The sequence below is a fragment of the Ziziphus jujuba genome, chromosome 2, assembly GCF_031755915.1.
Source record: "Ziziphus jujuba cultivar Dongzao chromosome 2, ASM3175591v1".
NCBI classification, from domain to species: Eukaryota; Viridiplantae; Streptophyta; class Magnoliopsida; order Rosales; family Rhamnaceae; genus Ziziphus; species Ziziphus jujuba.
Window position 1 is genome coordinate 33,910,280 of NC_083380.1, and position 26,052 is coordinate 33,936,331.

General features: G+C 35.2%; 4 protein-coding genes across 5 annotated transcripts; 3 read left to right on the forward strand and 1 right to left on the reverse strand.

Annotated features, from left to right (window-relative positions):
• Nucleotides 1-4,405: 4,405 nt before the first annotated feature.
• Nucleotides 4,406-11,668, reverse strand: LOC107419730 (protein argonaute 1). The gene is made up of 22 exons (XM_016028508.4): nucleotides 11,430-11,668; nucleotides 9,887-10,578; nucleotides 9,592-9,800; nucleotides 9,242-9,391; nucleotides 9,022-9,155; nucleotides 8,764-8,873; nucleotides 8,277-8,383; nucleotides 8,046-8,184; nucleotides 7,815-7,931; nucleotides 7,608-7,715; nucleotides 7,434-7,505; nucleotides 7,139-7,261; nucleotides 6,897-7,062; nucleotides 6,531-6,790; nucleotides 6,237-6,379; nucleotides 5,963-6,025; nucleotides 5,799-5,862; nucleotides 5,526-5,661; nucleotides 5,364-5,437; nucleotides 5,089-5,183; nucleotides 4,925-4,956; nucleotides 4,406-4,806 (listed from the first exon to the last, which is right to left on the reverse strand). Exons 2-22 carry the CDS (start codon nucleotides 10,565-10,567, stop codon nucleotides 4,586-4,588), a joined length of 3,204 nt encoding a protein of 1,067 aa, XP_015883994.1. The 5' UTR covers nucleotides 10,568-10,578; nucleotides 11,430-11,668; the 3' UTR covers nucleotides 4,406-4,585.
• Nucleotides 11,669-15,419: 3,751 nt separating this feature from the next.
• On the forward strand, nucleotides 15,420-18,644 carry LOC107419731 (organelle RRM domain-containing protein 6, chloroplastic). 2 transcript variants are annotated; one of them, XM_048474545.2, is made up of 4 exons: nucleotides 15,420-15,848; nucleotides 16,320-16,388; nucleotides 16,476-16,582; nucleotides 17,001-17,042. In XM_048474545.2, the coding sequence occupies exons 1-4, from the start codon at nucleotides 15,581-15,583 to the stop codon at nucleotides 17,025-17,027; spliced, it is 471 nt and encodes a 156-aa protein (XP_048330502.1). In that variant the 5' UTR covers nucleotides 15,420-15,580; the 3' UTR covers nucleotides 17,028-17,042. The 2 variants fall into 2 exon arrangements, with proteins under 2 accessions (XP_048330502.1, XP_015883996.1); XM_016028510.4 differs by lacking the exon at nucleotides 17,001-17,042 and adding an exon at nucleotides 18,243-18,644 and having other exon boundaries at nucleotides 15,427-15,848.
• Nucleotides 18,645-19,547: 903 nt separating this feature from the next.
• Nucleotides 19,548-23,174, forward strand: LOC107419706 (mannose-6-phosphate isomerase 2). Its single transcript, XM_016028478.4, has 5 exons — nucleotides 19,548-20,107; nucleotides 20,537-20,704; nucleotides 20,843-21,055; nucleotides 21,936-22,202; nucleotides 22,578-23,174. Exons 1-5 carry the CDS (start codon nucleotides 19,742-19,744, stop codon nucleotides 22,896-22,898), a joined length of 1,335 nt encoding a protein of 444 aa, XP_015883964.3. The 5' UTR covers nucleotides 19,548-19,741; the 3' UTR covers nucleotides 22,899-23,174.
• Nucleotides 23,175-24,541: 1,367 nt separating this feature from the next.
• LOC107419726 (kunitz trypsin inhibitor 5) lies at nucleotides 24,542-25,435 on the forward strand. Its single transcript, XM_016028502.4, has one exon. The coding sequence runs from the start codon at nucleotides 24,544-24,546 to the stop codon at nucleotides 25,222-25,224; it is 681 nt and encodes a 226-aa protein (XP_015883988.3). The 5' UTR covers nucleotides 24,542-24,543; the 3' UTR covers nucleotides 25,225-25,435.
• The last annotated feature ends 617 nt before the right edge of the window (nucleotides 25,436-26,052 follow it).

The following is a 26,052-nucleotide window of genomic DNA, read 5'->3' on the forward strand; positions in this document are numbered from 1 at the left end:
ACTTTTAAAATATTTCAAATTCTAAATTAAATACACCCCTTAAACCTCTTGTATCATCTTGTGGAATGCTTTACTAGCTTAATGACGACTATTACACTGAGGACAAAAGGATACTTGGGTTCGATTCCGAGAAGGTTAGTTGCAAATTGGTTGAATTACCTGAAGAGCTCATGAGTGATGGGAAGAGTGAGCTTGTTTAGTATGAGGGTGGGCTCGGTTTAATTTGCATAAAGCCTAGAGCTATGTAATTGTGGGTTAGGGAAAAAGTTGACAAAAAATATATTTGGACAAAGAAACATAGAGTTTGGATGAGAGAGGTTGTGGAAAGGAATCCAAATCCTAGACCTCTAGCTCTTTATAATAGTGATGTTGCAATACTTATGGACAATGAGTACAAATTGATTTTTTTTTTTTTCAAGTTTCAGGATAGCAGATTCAAAGTTGTTAGGTATAAATTTGAAAAAATAAAAATAAAAAATCATGGTATCCTTTAAAGGTTTTTCATCTGCAATCGGATTTGTAGCCTGTTATGATTATTCCATTCGAAGAATGTTATGATGCCTCACTTGAAACTGAAACTATCCGATTCGGGTAAGAAATTATCCATTTATCAGGTTGACCCCTTAGCTCTTGCTATTGTCTTTGTCTTGTCTGCCATTACAATGTACCGATATTTTAAGAACTGGAATTAGATTTTGCAGCCCCCTAGCTCATAATTAATAAAGATTTGCTAGTTGTTCTTGATGATATTGTCTTTAAGTACTAGCTTTGCTATGGATGTGATTTGTATTTTCAAATGCATTGTTTTTTTTTTTTTTTTTTTTTCAATTACAACTTGGCGGATAGGAGAGGTTTAGACCCAAAGAACTAAAAAAAAAAAAAATTAAAAAAAAAAATACTTGGGGGAATGAGAATTTTCATCCACATCAAAGTTTGAATGTATTGTGAATATTTTACCATTTGGCCCAGCTAGTCTCCTTGTTAATAGGGATGAAATGAGCCAAAATATTTTGGGGGCCTAAAGCCGAAAAGTATAAAAATAAAAATTGAAAGAGCTTATGAGAATGGAAATTCCAACTTGACATACCTTACAAATTTCAAAATGGTCTAATTGATTTGGATCTGTATTTTTTGCGGGTATGGAAATCTTCAATTTTAACACACCACAGTCTCTTTGGCTTAAACACACGCCATTGCTGGCTAGCTTTTTAATCTTTCACTCTTTTTTGGTTGTTAGCTTCTTGAGATGAAACTAGTCATTGTTAACTTCACATGTTTTGTATGTATTAATTGCAGTGGAAAGCAGAATATAATATGTCGTTACAAGATTGTAGAGAAAATTGCAATCAAATTTTTTTATTTTTTTTTTTTTTGGGGGGGGGGGGGGGGGGGGGGGGGCTGGAAAGTATGGGTTTATTAAAATAAAAAAGAGCAAAATGCCAAACCAAAGCTAGTTCAACGACCTCTCTCCAAAATCATTGAAAGTAAAAAAGAGGGGGATTGCTAATACTTTTTTTTATTTAAATTATGGGCTTTTTTTTATTTTTTTTTTTAAAGGTAACTACTAGGTCGTGGAGTCTAGGATTGAAACTATCTCTTTCCCAAGTTTTGGCAATAGCTAGTACGTAGGTGATAAACAGCCACCAAAAGATAAAAGACATGGCCAAATCTTCCACTGCCAATCCAACTCTTCCCACCGATGTCATGTATGAGATTTTGTCACGAACCTCACGCGAAACTCTCAGGATTTGAAGGCAGGTTTCCGAAGAATTGAAGCAGATTACTTATGATCCAAGCTTCAAACAGCTTTTCTTTGAAAGAACCAAACCATCAAACAACTTCTTTTCTGGGGTTCATCATTCAAAGCATGATAAATAATGGTGACCGTGAGTATATTATATCCATGACGAGCCAACTTCATTATAATCAGCTGGATTTTGATATGTCCCTCAGTTTCTTACCTATATCTGGTGCTAAGTTCCTCGCTGCCACCTAGACCGGTATCTTAAATTTCGCAACTTCTTATGTTGGAAATCCTCAATGTTATGTATGCAAAGCCACAACTAAACAATGGGAAAAGATCGCATATCCAAAAGCAGAGTCACGCTACATACCAACGTTTGGTATGATGGAATTGAGGTCTAGACCTTTGCGATATAAGATTGTTCGAATATAAATACCTCACAACACCACCGCCGCCATCAAAAAATCCGTTGTGTTTGAAGTATTTGATTCAGAAACCTGGGAATGGAAGCAACTGAATAGTGGTATGAAAAAAAATAATTGGTCCTTTCTAAGGACGAAGATTAATATTCCTTTATGAACAAGTCATGTTAGGTGGTTGGTTATAAACCTACCTTATCAGTTTGTGGCAACGTTTACTGGCCTTTGCTGAAAAATGAGATACTACAGTTCAATTTAGAGAAAGAGAGTTGGAAAATCTTGAAATTACCTCCACCTCTACGAGGAAGGAAGATGAATCATGTGGAGTATGGGGTTTTGGCTTGCTTCCATTTCCATGGTAGAAAGAGAGGAATGCATGGAATTGTGGGTCAAGGACAATTGTAGGGAAAATAACTGGAGTAGGAGACAAAAAGTTTGCATGAAAGAGCTAATGAAAATGGAAGGCCTTACTGATAATTATTTTCAATCTCAGCGGTTTTATGATTATGATTTTGTTTGGCTCATGGATGGATCCTTGAAATTGATGTTTTTCAAATTTCAGGATTCTAGTTTCGATCCAGTTGAATTTGGGGAGGAGAGCAAGCCTCTTTCAAAAATTTTCCCCCTTCAATCGGATTCAGAGCCTGTAAATTTAAAAGGGTAATACATTGACTTGGGTGCCTTAAAACGTTTTGTTTTTATATTATAGTTGCTTGTCACATAATTTGTTCTGTCGTCCAATGAAAGTCATTGTGGCACCTAAGTCATTTACCTTAATAGATTCAGATCAAAAGTTATTGCAGTTATTCACGATCTTCAAATTCGTACCTCTTGGAAAAGCTTCATGTATCGTGATATCCTAACATTTTTATTTCAATTTGAATTTCTTATAATATATATACATATTTATTGACTTATATTTACTCACTCTACGGTTCTCATTTTCAATGACTTGTTTTTTATGTGTTGGATTATGTAACCGATAATTAATAAGATTATTGTAGTTGGTCTTTTGGGTGTTACATTAGGTTTTAAAGTGCTTGCACTATCTTTTCTTTGTATGTCATTCTATTTTTAGACACATTATTAAGATTTTGCTAGTTGTCTAGGACGAAATAGGCCAAACTGTATGCCAAACAATATAAGGCTAAAAGAGAAAAAAGTTTGCATTAAAGAAAGAGTTTATAATGCGGTACTACAGAGTGGAAAATCCAAATGAGGTATAGCAATCTGAATGGAAAATCCAAATGAGGTATAGCAATCTTAACTAACACTACCAAAACCTGTCTTTTCGTGATATTGGTTTTGGTGCCCATGCATTTATTTAAGATTATTAAGAGCTATAGCAATCTTCAATATCAACACCACCAAAATCGTTATTTATCCCAAAAAAATAAAAATAAAAATAAAAATAAAAAAACACCACCAAAATTGTTTGTCACCCAAAAAATAAAATAAAAATAAGACCATAATCTTCGTTTTAAAACCGTACGCTTAGCCTTTTTACCTTCATAGCTTCTTGAGAAGACACGAGTCATCTAGTCACTGTCAACTTCTCATATTTTGTGCATATTGCAGAGGAAAACAGAACAGTAAAGTCGTTATAAGATTGTGGCCAGTTGCATTTCTTTTTCTTGTTACAGCGAATCTATCCCCACGGCTTTTGTTCAAGATGGAATAAACAAGTGCCTTGCGTATATCTTTCATTAGAAAAATAAATGAACAATTTTACTGTATTAATTCTCTTAGGATTAAGCTTCCTTTTAAACAATTCTATTTTAGAGAGTGCAACATAATACTCGAAGATAATTTTCTTTTGTAAACTTCGGGAAGCATTATTAGCCATACGCATCATGCTTTTATATAGGAAAATTAAAATCAAATAAGAAAATTATTAAGTTGAAGCTTTCTTTAGATCGAATTAAAAATCTGAATTCGAGACAGAATTGTGAGAACTTGATTATATTAGAGCAATAACAGATTGGGCTAATGCACGATTGGACACAAGAGGAGTGGGAAAAGCTAATGCAAAATTGAATCATATGCCAAACTCCTTAAGAGATATACAGCACTATACATCAAGTGGAGCCGAGTATAATTAGGACCAGTCATTCTGCAATCATTCCAACCATATGCCAATGCAATGCATAGAATAACCACCATGCCTAACAATACCTACAAGACTTTCCTCAAGCCAGCATGCATTATCAACCAAACAGTAAATTTGCACTTTCCAATAATATAGTCAATCTACTGTATCAATTACCAGAAAATAAGTTTGAGCAACTACTGTAATTAAGTACCAGAGTATAAGCTTAAGCATTTACGATGACATGCAGCCCTGACAGTACAAACTTTAAAACAATACTACAACTAGGAGTCATCATAAGTAACCAGAGTTAGCAAAGCATATAATATACCCCTAACAGTAAAACATAACTTTCTTCACATTATCCTTCAAGGCAGGCAAGGGCCTAACAGCAGCACTCAAACCCGATGGTCGCATTCGTGGAACCGCACCTCCTCCCATGCCTCCACGCCCTGCAGCGGCACCACTGGTCATTGACCCACTGTCAGATGTCTCTGGCTCCATATAGAAACGAGCTCGGAAGGCAGCAAGATGAGCATAGTATGCAGGGGGAACTGCCAGATAACAGAACAAAATTCAATTAGAAAGCTTCTTGAATAATTGCATTTAAGAAATTCAATTTTATGAATCAAAACATCCAGGGAACAGAAGGAATATGAAGAGAGCACGTACCAATGGACACCGATCGAGTGCATCTTGCATATCTGCAAAAGTTTGAAGACAGGTCATAATTATTAACATCTCCACAAAATAGTAAAGAAATTGTGAAAAAGTAGATGTGAAAGAAGCCACTCGTGCACAGTGCAAGAGCATAAACTGAGAATTATTGAACTTACGTGTAGCAAAGATTGTTTGTGAGGGACTGCAACCCATCAGCAGTGAACTTGTTCTCATCCCATAGAACATGGTAATGAGCCGGCCGGCTGGTGCCCTGTTTCACATTCAGCTATCCTTTTTAGAGAATCCACAATCATGAAAATACAGGAATATGCTATTTATATTGATGCATGAATACATAAATTTACAAATATATCGGTTTGTGTGACTTTTTGCACTTTGCACATATATAAACAAGTAACCAGTAAAACGAAAAGCAGAAAGATGAATTTGCCTGAATTCCAGCATGGCTGCACAAATAGAAATCAAACTCCGTTGGATGACAGATTTTCGAGTCCACAACAGTACCTGTAAGGTCACAGGTACAAAAGTTCTAAGTCTATGAAACCAAGGGCATAAAACATTACACAAATTTTAATTCAAAGAGAATTTGTACCAGGTAATATATTCCCACTCTTGTCAACTGCATTACGGTCATGATGGTTGTTGGCAAACAATCTTGTATGATGACGCTTCTGAACCACCACAAAAGTTACAGGAGGCTGATAATTGGGCTCTAAGGAGGCACAGGCCTGAATTTTTTTTTGAGAAAATAAATAAACAGTAGTTAAATTAATAACAATCGTTAATCAATTCCAGCAAAAAAGAGCTACATAAGAATAGGAATACCAATAAACTGAAAGTTACAAATTCAAATGGTGTAGAATACCTTTCGAATAGCATCAAGTTCATACAGCAAAACTTGATAAAACTGCCCCTCACTGACACCATCCCTGCATTAAAAATAAATAATAAATAATAAATAAATAATTAAAAAAATTAGATAGAGAAATGGCATAAGATGCAGAACAAGAGAGGAGAATATGAAAATGCCTGTAAAATATGATGCGTTGTGGTTTCTGGCCAGTTGCCCTACGGAAAGATATGAGTAGTTCCCTGCATTCAAAAGACATATAGAGATCAATCCCACTAAATCAAAAGCACTCAAACAGAGATTGAATTAACATAATTGTTGACCCTAATAAAACACATAAAGCTCTATTATTTAGACAAATCACATAGATTTTTTTTTCTCTTTTTTTTATTTCTTTTTTGCTGTGAGTTTATGGGTTTTCTTGTTTTTTTTTTTTTTGGGTGGGGGGAATACTTTATCATGCCACCAGTAACTGTCCCTCTAATAGGATCCTGCCATGTTTTGAACAGATCTTGGATTAGCTCCTGTCGATGGGCTTGAGCACAAACCAAACCAGCATACTTTGTAACTTCAGGCCAGTCTTGAGAAGCCACAACCTGCATTAAAAAAATAAGCTCGATCATGTTAGAGGCAGACCGATGAAATACAATGATTTTAACTAGTGAAATACAATGATTTTACCAAACAGCTAAAGAAAAAGAACAATCATTTCAAGCTAAAAGCAAAGTTATGTTTATCGTAACATACAGCTGCAATTGACGGGCTTGAATCCTCCCCAGGATGAGGATGGGTAACATCAGCACCAAAAATTATAGTAGGTCGGTCACTGACTAAGGGAATGCGTCGGGATATTGCATCAACAAGTACGGTATTCCTTCCCCCAACCTTCACATTTATCTTCAGAGCCACATTGGCCAAATACTGTTTACTCATTCTGAAGACATGCTTTGTCAGACAGCATTGAGAGACAAGGCCAAGATCTGTCTCGCAAATCCGCTTCAAATCACCTATACAGGTAGAAAAAACATTTGTGAATCCCAGAATCTATTGTTATCCCTAAAAAGCATAGAACTAGAAACAGCAGAATGTATGGGTTTATTTCAACTTTCATACCATAGAGAGAGCCATTATTATCTGGCAAAATAACAATGAGGAGATCAAGCTCCTTCCCCTGAGGTTGCAGTTTAGTCATGGCATCATGATAACGGGTTTTTAAGACTTTCTCCACATGATCAGGACGAGCACTGATGGGAGGGAGTACTGGTTCTGGATTAAATGCCTACAATAAAGAACAAGGTTCACATTTAGGGACAGAAGATGGTGCATATAAAATAACCAGAAGCACAAGCCCATACCATGCCAGAAATGTAACACATTTGAGCCAGTTCATAACAGAACCCACGTGCCACACTGTCTTGCACATTTCGAGAGAAATTAATGCAGATCCAATTATTTACTGTTCCACCATTCACCATTTTCTGAAGAAAAAATATAAATACAAAAAATAATAATAGAATGAGTTTAAAACGCTATTGTAAGTCTAGTTAAAACAAAACCATCTAAATAGCAAAACCGGACAACAAACACTTTAGCGAGTAGAATTAAAAATTAAAAATAAAAATAAAAAAGAAGGAAATTTAAATGTAACACCTTATTCATCATGTTCCATTGTCCAACTTGAGGCAGGCAATCCTTTTCTCTACCAGTATCATGATACTTAAGCTGCAGAAAGGAACCAAATTATTCATTACAAAGAAACAGCAATAGACATCATCATGAGAGAAATAAAGACAGCTAAATAGCAATACAAGTAAAGATACTTACCCATGGTGCAGGAAGAATGCGTGCTTCAACCTGAGCAAGCTTTTCACTGATTTTAATTCCAAACTCTTTGGCATAAGGGTCTTCATGGTAAGCATTATGCTGAACAGTCTGTACAGAAAGCAAATAAATGAGTACACCAAACAAAGTTAAAATTTAAGTGCAAATATATGCAGGCAACATCATCTACAGGAGCTATGTAATATGTACCTGCATAATATCAAGTTCCCTGTCATGAGGGCGCTGACAGGTAACCTTCAGCAAAGCAGTGATCTGTTTCTCATTCAGTCTCTTGGAGTACCTCTGACCCTCTACAATTTTACAGACCTGAATGAACCAAAGTGATTACGCTCCAAATAGATATACAAATATAAACCAATAATATATTAAATACATAACAGGAATAATTTATATTATTTACTGGTTTCATCCATACTATACCTCCATAGGAAGATAGTTTGGTCTCTGCTGATTTCCAACTTGTAGACAAGGCCATTGGGTGTGCTGAATAACAAAGCCATAAGTCTCATAGAAGTACTCAACCACAGACTTCATGGTACCTCTTTCATCAACTGGAAAACTGAGCAATCAAAAAACAAAATGAGTTAAAGAGATGTCAAACAAGCACAATAACACATATCTAATTTACTAGCACAAGAAAACCATACTCACGTCAGCTCTCTAGTCGCCTGAGATGTCAAACCAGATATGCGGTATTTTCTGCGCATATTTCCACGGTGGGTAACTTCAACTTTGACCCCACGAAGGGCCTTTTTAATCTGTTTTAATGCAAGTGAAGAAATAATGAGAGAACTAGCAGTCATTTATAAAGCAAGTGCAATAGAAAACTGAATATTTCCAGAAACTACATTCAGCGTGTATATACATACAAGATACATAGTTCCATCCAAAAAGTTGCATTACAAAACAATATTAAATTCTCAAACACCATAAATTATCAAATTTTCTAGCATAAACATAAGATTTGCCACTGAAAGAATTCAACACTGATAATTGTAATATTTTTGACAAAAAACATACCAAGTTAGGACAAACCATGGTATCATACAAGCTAATAGAAAGTTATAGAATCTTAAACTTTTAAACGTAGCCATTCAGATTAAAAAAACCAAGACCAAGGGAATGAAAAGAATATAACCTTTACACGATCAGCATCAGACAAAGGTCTCTGGGAGACATCCCGGCTCAGAAGCTGAGTAACAAAGTCAATAACTGGCAATGGCTCAATGAAGGCAGTAGAAGACATATCTGCAGCATTGATAAGAGGTCATCAGTACATAGCATACAGCAATGCAAGAAAAACTACAATTGGCAATACATCAAACTCAACATGATCTTGTGGAAATTACATATAATAAACTAGCATTGAGAGGAAAAACAATATTAAACTAAGTACCTATATTCAGAGAGAGCCCCATCTGAGTTGGACGAATACTTTGGTAGAAGCCACGCCAACTTTCCAGACCTTCACCAAGTGGCTGCCTTCGACCTAGATCAGGGGAATAAAATGAGCGACCAACAGGGCAGTACCTACAGATCAAGAGAACAGAATTAGGCCTCAAACACGCCACCAGGACCATGCAAATATTAAACAAATACAAGCACCAAGTACATACCTAGTCGTAGGCAATTCGCGCAGAACAATATCAAGGACCTGAAGGGCCTCTTGAGGTGCATCAGCTTGCTTGCCCTGCAAAAAGAGTCCTAAATGGTGCAGGTCAGCACGTGCAGCCAATTTGATGACAACCCTAAATTCCCTCTCTCTCCTGCATCAAAAGAAAAGACATCAAATATATATATATTGAAAAGACAGAAATATAAAACCCTTTTGACTTGATCAATTAATAGTTGTGTATTTATGAGTGTTTCTGGTGAAAACCACAATAGCATACAAGTAAAAAGTTGAAAGGAAATCAAGCACTCAAAAACAAGAGAAGTGCAGTAAAAGGAAAAGAGTATAGACTACCGTGCTCCTCCTGATCCATCATCTTCATCAATGAGACTGATTTTGAACTCCTTTGATATGAAAGGAAGCGGCCCCGCAGTATAAAGACTCTTGCGCCCATCATAGGCAGGAAGCCTTTTTCCAAGATGAGACTCCCTATACAATTTCACCAGCTGCTCCATCACAGCTCGGTTTACACCCCTTGATGTGACCTCTGGTGTAATAGTAACCTAACAAAGCCAAACAGCTGTTGTTATCATGGATTACAAGATACAATCCATAAGACATGGATAGATACAAAGGTGGGAGAACTCACATCATACTGGTGTAAATCTTTGTCTGGTAGCTCAGCAAAGAAGTGATTGGCCTTGACCACACATCTTTTTCCTGACATACCCTTGCCAGGTCGAAGAGGAAACCTTACTGACTTGCTTGAAGGTGGCACAGGCTGAATTGCTTGGCTAGGTCCACCTTCTTGTTGGATGGCAAGCTGCTCAAACTGCTGTGACATTTGTGGAATCTCAGGTGGTCTGGAAGAAGAACTCGCGGCCGCCTCAGAAGGTGTAGGCTGAGTTGGCGGCCCAGCTTGATAAGGAGGTGAAGGCTGAGTGGGGACCCCAGCTTGATATTGAGGGGTTGCTTGGTGCAGCTCGGGAACTTGGGGTCTCGACGGACCCCCATAAGGTCCTCCCCCACGGGTACCACCCTGGTAGCCACGACCACCTCCTTGCTGAGGTGGCCCTCCCCTTCCTCCCCTGCCTTGATATTCAGGGGGGCCACCATACTGCTGATGCTGTTGAGGCATTCCTCTACCACGGCCTCCACCGCCACGACCCCCCTGTGTAGCCCAACCCCTACCACCGCCTTGATAACCTCCTCCACCACCATGTTGTGGTTGACCACCCCTCTCAGCAGGGCGCTGCTGAGAACCTCGACCAGCTTCCTGAGACTCAGAGCTTTCACCCCCACTAGGATCGGTTCTCTTCTTCCTCACCATGTTGACGATGTCTGCATCGAACAAAAAATTAAAACCAAGAGAAAAATAAACATAACCAAATAGTAATATGAACATACTAACTAGCTAAATCAAAGGCAGCATATCCAATGATTGAAAATAATAAAACCCAGAAAAGTTTGACAAATATTTAGCACGGGAAACAGGAAGCAGAGTTGCAAACGAAAAGCATTTCTGTTGTTGAAAACGGTGTGATACAATTCCCCTACGTTGAAAAAAATAGTCAAAAGAAGACACCGAACATGACCTAGATTTTTTTTTTCCCCTATATTTTCCGTTTAGACAGACAAAAAACAAAAAAAAAACAAAGGGAAATATATTCCCTATTTCATGAACAGCTAATTTATAATCAGTCCAAAAAACACATTTCGTTCTCAAAGTAAACAGGTCAGAAAATCTACCATAAACACCAACAAAATCAAAAATCAAAGATGGAAAGCATTAGACAACAACTCCAGAAACCACAAATAACAAAAAGAACCCACAAGATCTAACCGATCCAACCCAAAAAAAACCCACATCTCAAGAACCCCCTCCATAAAATCAAAACCACAAACCAAAAAAAAAGAAAAGAAAAAAAGAGAGAGATAAACAACCACATAGAGAAACAAATCAAAGCCATATCCTCCAATCAACCAAGCAGATCAGACACAAAAGCACTCAATCAAACCCCAAACACACTAAAACCTAAACTCAGATCCATCACCCATTCAACATTTTCCGAAAACCCCATCTCAAAAAGAAACAAAACACAACAAATCACAGCGAGAATCGCACCTAGAAAACACGAAAAACAAGCTACAAAACCAGCAGAATTTGTTTATTTATTTTTATTTTTTGTTACCTCAGAAAACAAAAACCAGCTTCACAGTAAATACGGCTTGTGAGAGAAGAAAGCGAATCGTACAGCAGACCTCCACTCCCACTCTCTCCCAAACCCTTTGGCTTTCTCAGAAAGAGAGAGAGAAGAGAAAGGAGAGAAGCAACAGTGCAAAAAAAGTGTGATGGCCCCTTTCGCAAACAAAAATAAAAATAAAAATAAAAAATAATATTTTTTTATTTTTTATTTTTTAGGGTTTATTTTATTTTATTTTTGTGAAAACTCCAACAATGTCATCCAAACTGGATTTATATAAAGAGAAGCCAAGAGAAGCGGAGGGCGGAGTGCTGGCTGCTTGGCTTTAGGTCATTGAAAATGACTACTCCGTCCCTCTACTTTTCCCCTATTACCCCCCCTACTGCCCCTACCCCTCCAACCCACTCTGTCTCTCTTACCCCCTCGGAGTGTCGTTTTGTTGGTCCCACGTGTCGTTTTCAAGTGGGCCCTGCCACATGGGTGATTAGGTGGAGGTATAGAAGATCTTGAGTGGGGTGGGGTTTAGATGACGTGGCGTTTGATGACGTGGAGCTTTGGGTTCTGTCCAGGACTGATGGACTCTCTCTCTATCTCTCTCTCGAGGTGTCACATGATTGGCTACGGTCAGTCTCGATAAACCCTCCACTAAAAGCACTTACCCAAAAAGCGTTTCTCTCTATGACCCCCCACCCCCAACTTTTTTGCTTTGTGCCTCTTCTCCACGCGCGCTCAACTGGGATTTGTTTCTCCACTCGCTCTCTGGATTCGACACCTCTTCCGTCTTGGGTTCCTTGGGTGACATTTGGAAGGGGAATTTTGAATTTACGGAAATAGCCTCGTTTGGAAATTTCAGAACGAGTTTTGTGTTTTTGGGGCCATTTGGGGTCGTGCGACTTTGTGCTTAAAGCCGCGAGAAGTCTCCTCAGCTTCTGGTTTAAAAGCAGTAAAATAAAAATTCTTGGTCAAATAAATAATTATTGCTAAACAGTGTCCTACTATCAGGACACACTAATTATTTATCATTATTATTTTTTATTTATTTAATATTTTGGTTTTGGATTTTTTTTATTATTAATTATTTCATTAAATATTTTAAAATAATCAGTTGATAGTTTCTAGAAGTTTCATGATTCTGTTTTTATCATCTATTACTGTTTTTTTTTTTTTTTATGTGTATCGTTCCGCCACCACATTTTGTCTAACCATTTTTATCTTTGCCCTTTTTTTTTTTTTCTTTTTCTTTTCATAAAAGCTTTACCAAAGCTATGCTTTCATTGGTTATGATTTTAAATTTGTTTTAAAAATTGTTCAAAAATTTGTTTGTCTCAAAAATCATTAACAACAGTTCACAAATCAAGTTAGACAGAGTCATAAATTTAAAAGTAAGTAATAAATAAATAACATTTTTTAACTGGTTAAACTCATTTTAATTACACGAGTGAATCATAAATGAAAAAGACACATTTAAGAGTTCCTCAAATCTCATTTAATATTTCAAAATCACTCGATTCAATATTTATTAAATATTCTATTAAATGAAGAAAACAAACACATTTTAAAACTCATCAAGCTCATTTAATGTTTTGGAATAACTCGATTCAATGTTCATTAGTATTTTCTAATGACACAGCTAGGTATTTAAAAAAAATAAAAAATAAAAAAAAGCATTTTTCCCATTCCATCAATCTTATTAGTGTTTTGAAATAACTCGGCATTGTGGAATGACTTAATCAGATATTTAATCAAGAAAACAAGAGCATTGTCAATAAAGTGGTACAGTTTTCATCTAATCAAACTCATCAACTATTTTAAAATCACTTGATTCCATGTTCATTTAGTGTTTTGAAATGATTTGATAAAGTATTGAATGAAAATAACTAGGACATTCTTCTGTTCGCCAAATAATCATTTGGTATTTGGGAATAACTTGATTCATTAATCATTTAATATTTTGAAATGACTTGACCAAAAATTTAATAAAGAAAATGAACAAATTTTCTAACTCGTGGACATTATGGTGTTTTGGAATAAGTCAACTTATACATATGAGCATAACAAGCATGTTTTTCACATTGGTACAATGCTGGGTAATTTATAATTATTTTTTAAACTAATTATTACGGTATTATTTTAGTGACCCACGTTAATTTTTCTTTATTTTTATAAAAAAAAATTATCAAATTTTTAACTACTAATATATTACAATATCAATTATCATCCAAAGTGTTAATAAAGCTATTGCTAACCATGATAGAAATACTATTCTTTTTATTTTAAAAGTGGATCATGCCAACAAAATTTTATTGTGTTTGGGTTTTGAATTGGAAAGGGCAAAAAATAAGGTATAAAAGAAAAAGGGAGTCGATGGAATCAAGAATATATGTTTGTCTACCAAGTTTAATATATTCCAACGGGATACACAACTATATGAATCTTGATTGGAGGAATAACAATTATCACAAAGCTTCCGTACTAGAAAAGAAAAACCATCACAGTTGGCTAATACACATAAAAGAAGTGATGGTATTATAAAATTAAAAGCAAGCTGTACCATAAATGCTAGACTATTAATTGAAGCATTTGCCACCCAAAACAATATATATATAAATATATATATATATATATATATATATGCATATATATTATTAATTAAAGCCAATTTATAGCTGGTTGTTTGGTGAGTCATGACTTGGAATATAAAATAAATTATACGAAATCAGATGAGGATGAGAGAACCTTATGAAGTAGGTAAAGTGTCCATCTTTTAGTTACCGATTAGGTTGCAGTTCCTGCAATAAACAATAAAACTAGCGTTCTATTATAATTTAAAGATTTGGTTCCAAATTTGTAACTTTTTGAAAGTAGAGTGTTTCTTAGACAAAATAAATTAAAAAAAAAAAATCATTTAGAGACTGATAGAAAGCAGTAAAATGCATTTAACCTTTACATCAAAGCATGGGAAAGGATACAAATTTTTTTGAAAAATTATAACTCCCCCACATCTTCAATATGATATTAATAGCTATTACAAATTTTGATAAATTCTAAATTAATTTCATAGACAATATTCCCTACTGATTGACATAAATCTTCGAATTATTGTCAATGCGAATCTTTGTTTTATTCATTTGTTCTGTACTTAGACTGGTATTGACAGAAAATATATTTTGGAATGAGAGTGGAACAACTATTAATCTCATAATTTGTAATTTTTGTAGTTAAAAAAAGAAAAAAAGAAAAAAAGTACATATAACTATTCATGCATAAATACCTCAAATCGTACATGATCGCACAACTCAACAACTAAATATTAAAATAATATATCTTGTATTGATAACTGATAAGAATATTAGAATAATAATTAGGAGTAATTGTTAGTTGTCTTACTTCGTGTCATCTTATCAATTGTAAATAAATGGTACTTAAATTATGGTCAAGAGAATATCCCAAGAGTTCTTATCAACATCATATTTTGACCCCAAAAAAAAAAAAAAAAAAAAAGAAATAGATATAATGTTCAGTTATTGAGATTGCATCTTTATAGATTATATACATTACCTTTTCAAAATTGAAGGTCTCACAAAATTAAAAGATCCCCCAATGTTGTTCTAAATTTGTTGATATCATAGGATGATTAGGATTACAGAGACACGGTGAAATTTACGGCAGTGAATTTTATAAATTTTCACTTATATATAATAAAATTAATGAATGAAAATAGTTATTTTGTTTTATTAACACCGAAAAATAGAGATATATTGATTTTGTCCTTTCAATAGTCTGAGTGAGAATATTTAATTTTATTGTTTAAATATTTTTATGAAAAAAATGTATTTTTATCAAAACTAATAATTAATCCACTGATTTTCTTAGTAATAAAAAAATTCACTTAGATATATATATATTTAGGAAGCAAATTCACATTTTTTTTTTTTTTTTTCCCAATAGATCTAAATACGACGTCGTTTCTAGTTTTGTGCAGCAACTTGTCGGAAGTAGAGAGGGAGGGACAAAAAAATGTTCGTCGGGAAACCTATTGGAACCACGTGGCGCTGAATTAATGCCATATCTGGTATTCCGTAACCTGAAATCGAGTCCGGGAGAATTTCCCTCCGCGCTTTGCTTTCGTTGAAGGGAAAATGGCAGCCACCGTTTTGCTCGCGAGCCCTCCAAATCCAAATCTAAATCCCATTATTACAATCGATTGGGGAAGACAAACACGTGGAATCGGTTCGTGGAATTCATTGTTATATTCTTCTTCGACTTGGTGGAATACCCGCAATGGGCTTCGATTCCCTTCGTTATCTTTGCGTTTCAGTTTCAGGCATGCCCATTGCTCGGTTTCCGCTTCTTCTTCTTCTTCGTCTTCGTCTTCGCCCAAAGCTTCAACCAGGCTCTATGTCAGTGGTTAGCTTCTCACAACTCCTAATTTCTTACCCTTTCTTTTTGGTGTTTGGTTTGAATTTTGATGGTGCTTTGCTGTTCTTTTTTTGTTTTGTATTTTTTGGTTAATTTGTTTTTGACTGTCAAGAATGATGTTGACTTTGTTTGCTAGAATTTGAATTTCCAATTGAAATTACTCAAAAGTCTCAAACTGGGTATGCATAATCTTTTCCTTGTTGTTTGAAGAAACTGTACTTCAGTACTTGTAATTGTGGGTCTTCCTAATAGTGGAATTGGAAGCAAATTGATATAGGTTCACCAAATTTTGCAATCAATTACAATCTTTACACATTTGAACTTAATTAAACTGACTTAATGATGTTGATGATGATGAAATTGTATGCTTCTTATTGTCAATCATGAGGCTTTGTTTCTACAGGACGGTTTTAACTCTTCAAGTGGAACAAACTGATATGTTTTGCTTCGTTCAATCAGGGCTTTCGTTTCGTACCACAGAAGATAGTTTACGAAATGCTTTCCAAAATTTTGGCCAACTTGTAGAAGGTGAGAACTGAAGAATTTTCACATGGATGAGTTACTTTTTTTTTTTTGTTTTTTCGATGAAAGAACTGCCTCTTTATTATCTTGCAGTCAATCTGGTGATGGATAGAATAGCAAACAGGCCAAGAGGGTTTGCTTTCCTGCGTTATGCAAATGAGGAGGAATCTCAAAAGGCTATCAAGGGGATGCATGGAAAGGTATATCCCATTTCCCATCCATCTTTATCTCTGCCAAGTTTTCTTACATATATAATCGCAACTTTCATATAGTCTTACTTTAGATCTTTCACACCATTCATATAGTCTTACTTTAGATCTTTCACTACATGTAATCGGTGGATACTAAATATAGAAAAAGCAATTTCTTGCTGATTGAATGAGTGGATAGTGTAGGACAGCGCTGAATTCAAACAATAATGCTTCCCATGATCAACTATGTAGGCCGTTGGCCTAGATATTTAGACAAGGTTCTGTTATGGAATTGGAATATAGTTTACAGGTTACGGAATATTAAATTGATATAATTGGTGAAATTTTTAAAAGTATTTAAGGGCAGATATCAAATAGATTTGAAATTCTGGATGCAAGCTTAAGAAGTTTTAGTTCATTTTTAAAGGAGGTGGCCTGTAATAGTTGGTGCTGAAAGATGGAGAGGCTTGACATTGAAAATGGCAAGGATAAGATTTGGGCTGCTGTTCTGGGTTAGTCATAACCGAAGCTTTTTCGTTTTTATTTTTATTTTTATGTGGAATTGGTGGTGGGTTTTATTACGTGGAATAGATTTTAGAATGGTTTTTCACTTAACAAGGTAAGGATGTGGCTAAAAGTTAAACATAGGGTGAAAAGAGATAAATAGAAGAAAAGAGTAGAAACTGGAAACCTTAAAATCTTATCAATAGCTTTTAAATATCTCAGCTAGACGAATTATTTAAGAAGTCTAACCTTCAATCAAAACAAAGTTGACAAATGCATGCTTTATGTTGGAGGTTAGATATTTGTGAGATAAATTGCATAATTCCTTTATTTTAAAGGAATTCCAAATAACTAAAGAAGACAAATCGAATCCAAAACAAGATATTTAATTATGCAGCAATTCAAAATTTTATGTTAATGAACATAAATCCCATATCGATATTATCCAAACAGTCTTAGATTTAATCTTTCGTTTAAGAATTTGACAGGCTCTTGGAAAAACTTGTTTTGTATTTTGAGACAGTCAAATAGTATGAGCGAGGATGGTGAAAATTTCACTTGTTTATTTTATGATTTGTTTATTTTTTATTATTATTATTTTTTCCCATGGGTTTGAGCTTTTTAGTTTAAATCTCGTCAATTTCATTTTAAAGCCTAAAAGATTTTGGATTCCTGATTATTTTTGTTCATATATCAGCCTTGTGAATATTGATTAGTGTAGTCATATGGCATTAAATAGCTCATTCACCAGGACATGTTGCATGTGCAACATCTTGGAGATGTTATTTACTTTATCTTATTGTGGTTGAAAGATGGGATACATACAATATTCCCAAGAATGGTATTTGAAGATGGAAAGATACACATCATAGGGCAATGCTGGGTAATTGTCGCCCTCTTGCCTGCCAGAGGAGACTGTTCTTGTTCTCCCATGGGTGTTCCTACTTCCTAATAGGGTTTTAAGTTTTGGCTTCCTTTCTAGCTTCCAAGAATCCCGAACATGGCAAGCCCCTCAACAACCTCAAAGTGGGCCATTTTTAGTCTTAATTCATTTGCCCATGTTTCTTTGTTTCTTTTCTTTTTGCTTCTTTCGTTATATTTAAATTGTTCAATGTAGAATGTTTTTTGGCATAATAAGAATCTAAGCAGCATATTCTTTTTTCAGTTTTTGGATGGCAGGGTGATATTTGTGGAAGTTGCTAAACCCAGATCAGAACTTCGCCAAAACTTTAAGCAAAACCCAAGACAGTATTGAAGGACTAGATTGACATCATGTTGAAGGTATTAATCCTAGAGTGCTGTTTTGCCAAGTTCATGGCCGCCAATTCACCCTTCTCCTCGTATTCTAATTTGTGATATCAAACGCAGTAGTTTTTATGCAATTTTCCTTGGATATTACTAAGTTTAGTCAACTCTTCTCTCTCGTTGAAAAAAAGAAAAAAAAAAAAATACAAAAACTACTCTCTCTTTCTCTCCCTATCTCTCTCACACACATATAATATGTCATTCCTACGTGTATTACTATTTGTTTTGAGCTCAAATCAAAGGATAATGATTTTTAATGCCACCATATGAGGATGAGAGGAAGAGAGAGATGAAGCCTATTTCCAATATCAATATGAGAAGGCCGAAGAAAATATAAAGTCATTTTGTGTATTTCTAGTATGCCCACTTCACCTTGTTGGCAAATGGGTGGGTTGGAAAGTGGATGCAACTAAACACCTCCCCTATTAGCGATACCCTAATTTAAATTAGTGGTGGGTTCTAAAGGTAAGGCCAATGGTATTTAGTGACACCCTAGTTGAAAAATAAGAAGAAGATATTTTGCTGTCTACAATCTTGAGGGATAGGGATATGTGAACTAAAGGTTATTTTGATACCCTCCATAAAATTGAGCATTGGAATATTTACAAAAGTTTCCTAAACATATTGTAAAAGATTTTAGGAGTTATGAAAATGCTTGCGAACTGCATTTGCTATTCTTCCAAACTTTTTTTTCCCCTTAAAACAATACAAAGACTCAGTTGCTCTCTTGATTTCTTCATCTTTTTCTTCTTCTTCTTCTTCTTCTTCTTATTATTATTATTGTTGTTTTACAAAAAAAGTCAAATTGTTAGCTACAACAACATGATTCATTGATCATTTCCATTCGGGAGAATAGAAAAAAGTTTTTATAACCTATGATTTATTATTCATATAAAAATGATCAACTTATTCCTCAAAACTTAAAAAAAAAAAAAAGATAATGATAAACTTATCAATTTGCAAAATTAAAATACTTTCTAAACAACAGGATGTGTCATTGAAAAAAGATTTCAAATCTAATAATATGAATCGAGAGTAGGAAGAAAAGTACATGCAAAATATGCAAACCATAAAGTTTGGGCTGGGCCGGGTCTATATGGACCCAATAACATGAAAACGATTGGGACTCGATGGGAAATAATTTTCCTTTTTGTCTTGCAGAACTGGCGCTGACAGTCAAAAACTCTGTCTAACCGCTATATTCCACTCAACCGACACAACCTCCATTGTCCAATTTCCCTCCTCTTCTTCTTCTTCGTCTTCCCTCCTGAAACGCTGTCGTTTCGTTTCTCATCTTCCTTCCTTCCATGATTTAGGGCCTCAAAAGCTTCAATCTGAGTCCCTTCCCGCAATGCAGAGATGGACGACGACGAGCTAATCAACGTCAAGAAGAGGAGGAAGAGCAGGATCAGTAACAACAAGACCGCTCTGCGATTGAGATGCTCTGTTCAGAACTACGATTGGGGTGTTCTCGGAAACCACTCTCACGTCGCCACTCTCTCTGCTCTGAATTCTGGGTCTGCCATTGATTCCGATAAGCCATACGCTGAGATTTGGATCGGGACCCATGAATCCGGGCCTTCGTTTGTCGATTGCTGTAGCTTGAGTGGAGATGAGCTTGATTCAGAGATGGTGACCCTCAAGGATTGGATCTCGGAAGATCTCAGTGTGCTTGGAGATAAGGTTGCCGACAAGTGGGGAGGTGATCTTCCTTTCTTGTTCAAGGTAGATTTGATTTATTTAGATCAATTTGATGTTTGGGTTTTTGTGATTTTTGCGTTTATAGTTGTTTGCTTGCTGAGAAAATACTTAGTCAGAAACAGAAAAAGGAGAAAGTTAACTTTCTTTATTTTCAGTATGTTTGGGGTATTAAATTCTGCGCAATTCTTCTCAATTCAGCTGAAAACTACGTGAGGGTTTGGTGGAAGTTTATGTTTCACTCACAACTACTGAGAAATATGAGATTCGCAACCTATTTTATGGACTTCTTGCGTAAATCTCCATTACAAGACTGAGTATTTGTTTGAATTCTCTGTCATGTAGTTTATTTGGATCCATCTTTTTATAAGCGTTTAATTTGACTTTTACAATAACGTAGATTTTGAATTGGTATTTGCCTTATTCTGTATTGCCCTGATTTTTATGGGATTTCAGGTACTTGCCATTGGAAAGGCTGTTTCAATTCAGGTTCACCCGGATAAGGACTTTGCACGGGTTTTGCACAAGTTGCAGCCAAGTGTTTATAAAGATGATAACCACAAGCCTGAAATGGCGTTGGCACTCACAGAGTTTGAAGCCCTTTGCGGGTTTATAAGTGTCAAGGTTAGATAGTCATCATCATTTTTAGATCCTTCAAAATGATTTTTTGTTGGTCATTTTTGATAGGAGCTTCTGAATTACAAATATTTCTCTTGCCTTATGGAGTTGGTTATGCTTATCTCATGTTTGTTTACATTGTAGGAACTAAAAGACATTCTTGGCAGCGTACCTGAGATTGTAGAATTTGTTGGAATCACAGAAGCAGAGCAAATTTTACATATTATTGAACAGGATGAGAATGGGAAAGTAAAAGAAGTTTTAGAGTCCATCTTCAATAAACTTATGCTGTTAGATAAGGATACAATTACAGAGATGATATATAAAATAAAGAGGCGTCTCAACACAGAAAAGAAGGTAATGGCAAGTTATTGTCAATGTCTATGGTTTTCATGAATTTTTCTTTACTTTTTGCTCTCAATATTTGCTTGGCAAGGGTTACTTTATACCTATTTACTGATATCATCTACAACTAATAGCAATGATGTTATATTTTAAGATATCGTATCGCAGCACTGTTTTCCAATATAGTAAATATACGTCATTGTCGATGTAGTATTTCCTATTGCCTTCGCAGTCCCTGAAAAATTCACAATTAGGATGTTATTTTAGTAATTAAGTATTGCACCATATAGATATGATCAATACATTATTATAACATTAGTTTAGCAAAGTAATTGGCGCATCATAGGTTTTGTTGTTGTCTATTAAGTTTACATTAATATATAACTTGAGTTTTGAGTAGGCTCAACAAGTTTGGCTTCATTTCTTTTTCTAACTGTATTGAAAACATCCAGGTTTTCTCTGTCAATTGGCCGTTTACTTGTTTTATGAGAAACGGGCTATACTTTTTAAGTTTATGTTATACAGCTTTTGAGGATTTGTCCCATGTATAGCTCACTTTAAGACCTGCACTCAACTACCTGTAAAAGCATATCTGCCCTCTTTAATTTGGTTTGGGGTTATTAATTATTTGGTGTCAAACCCGTGACATGCGATGGATAGGTGAGGCATGCCAGATAGCATACTATGCCAAACTCATGTGTTGCTATGCTGATAGCATTATATAGCACTCCTGTGTGTACAATTGTTTTTTAAATCAGGAAACCATGGATAGCAATTTATTTATCCTATTTTCTACTTTCTCCATCCCTAATTTTTTATATTCATCATGTTTGCTTTTATTGCTTCACTGTTTTTTGTTCAATCACCATTTTTTGTTGCTTCATTGGATCAGAAAAGGCAGCTGACAGTTAAAGAACATGTGGTGCTTAGATTAGAGAGCCAATATCCTGCTGATGTAGGTATTATAGCGGCATTTTTTTTGAACTATGTGAAGCTGAATGGTGGTGAAGCATTATTTGTCGGGCCAAATGAACCACATGCATATCTAAGTGGTGAATGCATTGAATGCATGGCAACTTCTGACAATGTGGTTCGTGCTGGCCTTACCCCCAAACATCGGGATGTTCGAACTCTTCTTTCTATGCTCAAATATAGACAGGTAATGGTATTGAGAAAGATGAATTTTATTTCATTCTTTCTGATTCCTAGGATTATGGGAGCATTGTTCATGTTTGCCCTTTCTTTGTGCAATACTAGGCTGCGTGTGGTCTTATATTTAAAAATTGTTTTTATATTCTGAAAATCTTGAGTATAAACGAATTGAATATGTTTTTTGATCTGTTTCAAAAATGAATTTTGAATACAATGCAAAAACTATTGAAAAATCATGCCAACTAAATAGCATGTCCTCTTAGTTTTTGGATACTATATCAGACAACTTTTCACATCCTTCTCAATCTATTTTAACCAATCTATGATGAAGCTTTACTGGAAGTAAGATCTTGAAAGTACAGTGTTTTCTTTTATGATGTAGGGTTTTCCCGAAATTTTAAGAGGAGTTCCCTTGAATCAATACACGAAGAAATATCTCCCACCTTGTGATGAATTTGAAGTTGATCGCTGTCTTCTTCCTCAGGCTGCATCTGCAGTCTTTCCCTCGGTCCCTGGACCATCCCTTTTCCTATTTATTTCTGGGAAAGGAAAATTTGACACAGGGTCATCTGAGGATGCTATAGTTGAAGGGGGTGAGATTCTCTTTGTCCCTGCCTCCATGAAAGTGAGTATAACAGCTGAGTCGACAGAATTACATTTGTACAGGGCTGGAGTGAACAGCAGATTATTTAGGGACTTATGATCTACATTTCATCATGAAAATAGAAAAGAATGCAGACAACATTTCATTCAAATACTACTCTGTTATTCTTCTATGAAAATTGTTTATTTATTTATTTATTTCTGGTAGTACTTGAAGAAATTATATGTATTAATTGTCTGAAAATTAGGTGTTTATGAAAAGAGAAAAAATGTATGCTAGTTTTGAGGATTACTTATGGAAGGAATTGTAAATTGTTGATCAAATGTTATGTTATTCTATAAGCTTCTATATAAATTTTTGATTGTAGTACATAAACGAAGTTGTTTCAAAGTTGCAATGCAGTTTTGACCTCTGCTTCTACGTCTATTAATTTGTGTAGCATGGATGCAGCTGATTATGCAAGTGGATTTGGTAGAGGGAGAAAAATAAGGCTCCAAAGGCTGGCAATATATAAACAAATGAAATCAAATTTGTAAAACCTGAATTCTAAGCTACCTAATGCTATTTATTTTGGGCTCCTCACTTTTACCCTTTTTATTTTATTGTTATTTTTTATAACAGCCTCTTTATTGCAGCGCACGTTGTAATGTTGGGATAATAGAAACCTTTACATGGAACAATTTATTTATTTATTTATTTTATTTGGTAAGAATTTTGAAGATAAAGTATAGAATCGGATACAAACTCGTCTTAATGTCTAAGGTCTAACCTTTCGCTCTCTATTGTAAAGTTTAAAGCTGCTTAAACTACTTAACAATTCAATACAAAAGCCAACCATTTGACAATTGTAACGAAGATCCTTTATTTTATTATTATTTTATGATGTTTTTTGGGGCTAGAAGAAGAAAATAAAAATGAAAAACAAAACAGCGGTTATCATCCATTGGATGGTAAAGCATCCAGAGAAATTAAGAAAATGTTGAAGGTCTACTTTAAAAGTAAAACAACAAATACAAATAAAATGTTGAAGGTTTATCTTAAAAGTTAAATAATAAATACACACTTTTGTCTTCTCTCTTCCTATGGTTCACAGCAATCCAAGTACGTTTGATATCCCTATGTTTGTTAAATGGTTAATAATAGTTAGGGGTCGGTAACTAGAAAAATAAATTAGAAGAGGACATATTTTCCAATCTTTCTGTTTCTGAATCAACTCCATCTCATCCACCAACTTACTAAAATTAGTCAATTTCCAACAAATTCCTTGAATTGAAGCATTTATTTTCAGCGATTTTGAAGATCCAAATACTACTACTTATTAACGTATTCTTTTCTTCAGTTTTCTACATGAGAACCAAATAAGGTCCAAAGGCTTTGACCTTGGACTTCTGCAAATAAACTATGCAATTAATTTGTATATTAAGCTCACAAACTTATCCTATATAAAAACAATTCCGCTAAATTTGCTTTCTTACTTCTTCTAAGAGCCAGTGGTTTCTGGTTTTGTTTCTTGAGAGAAAGGCTTACAGACTTAATCAGCCTGTGGTCTCTGGTTTTGTTTCTTGAGAGAAAGGCTTTCAGACTTAATCATACCTACTCATAGCTGTGTTATAGGTGGCTTATCCATCCGCACTATGCGGTGCATGTAATAGAGAATTATATTATACACGTTTGCTTGTCCTCTAAAAACTCTAACAAATGAATTTCAACCCACTTTTTAGCTCTATAAATACAAAGCCCACCGATGCCATTTACACACAAAAACATAAAAAAGACCGCATTGCGTACAAAATTAAACATTATGGAAGCAACTCTGTTTCTATCAATCTCCTTCCTCCTCTTATCTTTCACCACAAACCCAGTCCCCTGCCTAGCCACCTCTGCTCCTCAAGAAGTCCGGGACACTGCTGGTAAGATACTCCGGACCGGCACCAACTACTATATCTTGCCGGTTTTTCATGGACATGGCGGCGGGCTCAAACTCGCCAGCGCAGGCAACAAAACTTGCCCACTCGATGTGGTTCAGGAGCCACGTGAGATATCCCATGGCCTTCCACTCAAACTCACTCCTGTGAACTACAAGAAAGGTGTGATTCGAGTCTCCACCGATCTTAACATCAAGTTCTCTCCCGCTGCAACCATGTGCAGGCAGTCCACGGTTTGGAGGTTGGATGATTACGATAAGAAGACGGGACAACGGTTTGTGAGCTCTGGTGGAGTTGAAGGAAACCCTGGTCCTGCAACACTGAGCAACTGGTTTAAGATTGAGAAGCTTGGTGCTGCTTACAAGCTTGTTTTCTGCCCAAGTGTTTGTCATCACTGCAAAGTAGCGTGCAGAGATATAGGTGTGTATATTGACAAAGTTGGGATGAGGCGTTTGGCTCTGAGTGATAAACCACTCAAAGTTGTGTTCAAGAAAGTCTGAGACTACGTACGCGCTTGAGGCACAGATCATGAAGACAAGCGGCTCCAAAACGTAACTTTGTTCTGCATTTGTATTACTACTTAGCACAACTGAAATGTGCTTATGTTTGTTTCGTATATGATGTAATGTTTGTGATTTGAATAATTCAATAATATGGAGTTGTATGAATTAATATGAATAATAATAATAGTACATGCAAATTACAATGAAAGTATGAGTTTTTCAATGGGACCTCATGGTAAAATGATAATTAGTTAGTTATTTACAATTCCATTTTAAGATATATGGGCCAAAAATAAAATAAAATTAAACGTCAGATAAAGAGTCCTTGGGTATATGTCTTATTCTCTGTTTCAAGTTTCAACACTATTTTTATAGCATAATTAATGTTGCACACATTTTTTTTCTTTTTACAACTTATTTTGTTTATTTTCCATGTGGGACACAACCTTATTTTATTTTAAGACACATGTCAGCTCCTTTGCTTTAATCCTTTCCACTTGCTTAGGCTTCTCGTTTCCACTTAATTAATTTCCTTCTTTGTCGTAGCACGTTTCTCTTTTGCTTTCATCCTTTCTACTTGCTTAGGCTTCTCGTTACCACTTAATTAATTTCCTTCTTTGTCGTTGCACGTTTCTTCTTGAGGCAATACTACCGTCATGTTTAACGTCTCCTAATTAATTACAATTTAAATGATTATTATTAAAAGGTTGTAATTAAATGGTTGCTATTAAAAAATTAATTTTTATAATTTTAAATAAAAACTTATAAAATTAAATATTTCAATTAAAATTTATTATGATAATAATTTTCATCAATAATGACAAA

Bases quoted from the DNA above. Each gene is read 5' to 3' on its own strand.
- LOC107419730 (XM_016028508.4), bottom strand. From the start codon at position 10,567: ATGGTGAGGAAGAAGAGAACCGATCCTAGTGGGGGTGAAAGCTCTGAG. The intron at 7,716-7,814 runs GTACATATTACA...CTTTCTGTACAG, and splicing joins GGGAACTTGATATTATGCAG to ACTGTTCAGCATAATGCTTA. The intron at 7,506-7,607 runs GTAAGTATCTTT...TCCTTTCTGCAG, and splicing joins GCATTCTTCCTGCACCATGG to CTTAAGTATCATGATACTGG.
- LOC107419731 (XM_016028510.4), top strand. From the start codon at position 15,581: ATGGCAGCCACCGTTTTGCTCGCGAGCCCTCCAAATCCAAATCTAAAT. The intron at 16,389-16,475 runs GTGAGAACTGAA...ATTATCTTGCAG, and splicing joins TTTTGGCCAACTTGTAGAAG to TCAATCTGGTGATGGATAGA. The intron at 16,583-18,242 runs GTATATCCCATT...TTCTTTTTTCAG, and splicing joins TCAAGGGGATGCATGGAAAG to TTTTTGGATGGCAGGGTGAT.
- LOC107419706 (XM_016028478.4), top strand. From the start codon at position 19,742: ATGGACGACGACGAGCTAATCAACGTCAAGAAGAGGAGGAAGAGCAGG. The intron at 20,705-20,842 runs GTTAGATAGTCA...TTTACATTGTAG, and splicing joins GCGGGTTTATAAGTGTCAAG to GAACTAAAAGACATTCTTGG. The intron at 22,203-22,577 runs GTAATGGTATTG...TTTATGATGTAG, and splicing joins CTATGCTCAAATATAGACAG to GGTTTTCCCGAAATTTTAAG.
- LOC107419726 (XM_016028502.4), top strand. From the start codon at position 24,544: ATGCCATTTACACACAAAAACATAAAAAAGACCGCATTGCGTACAAAA.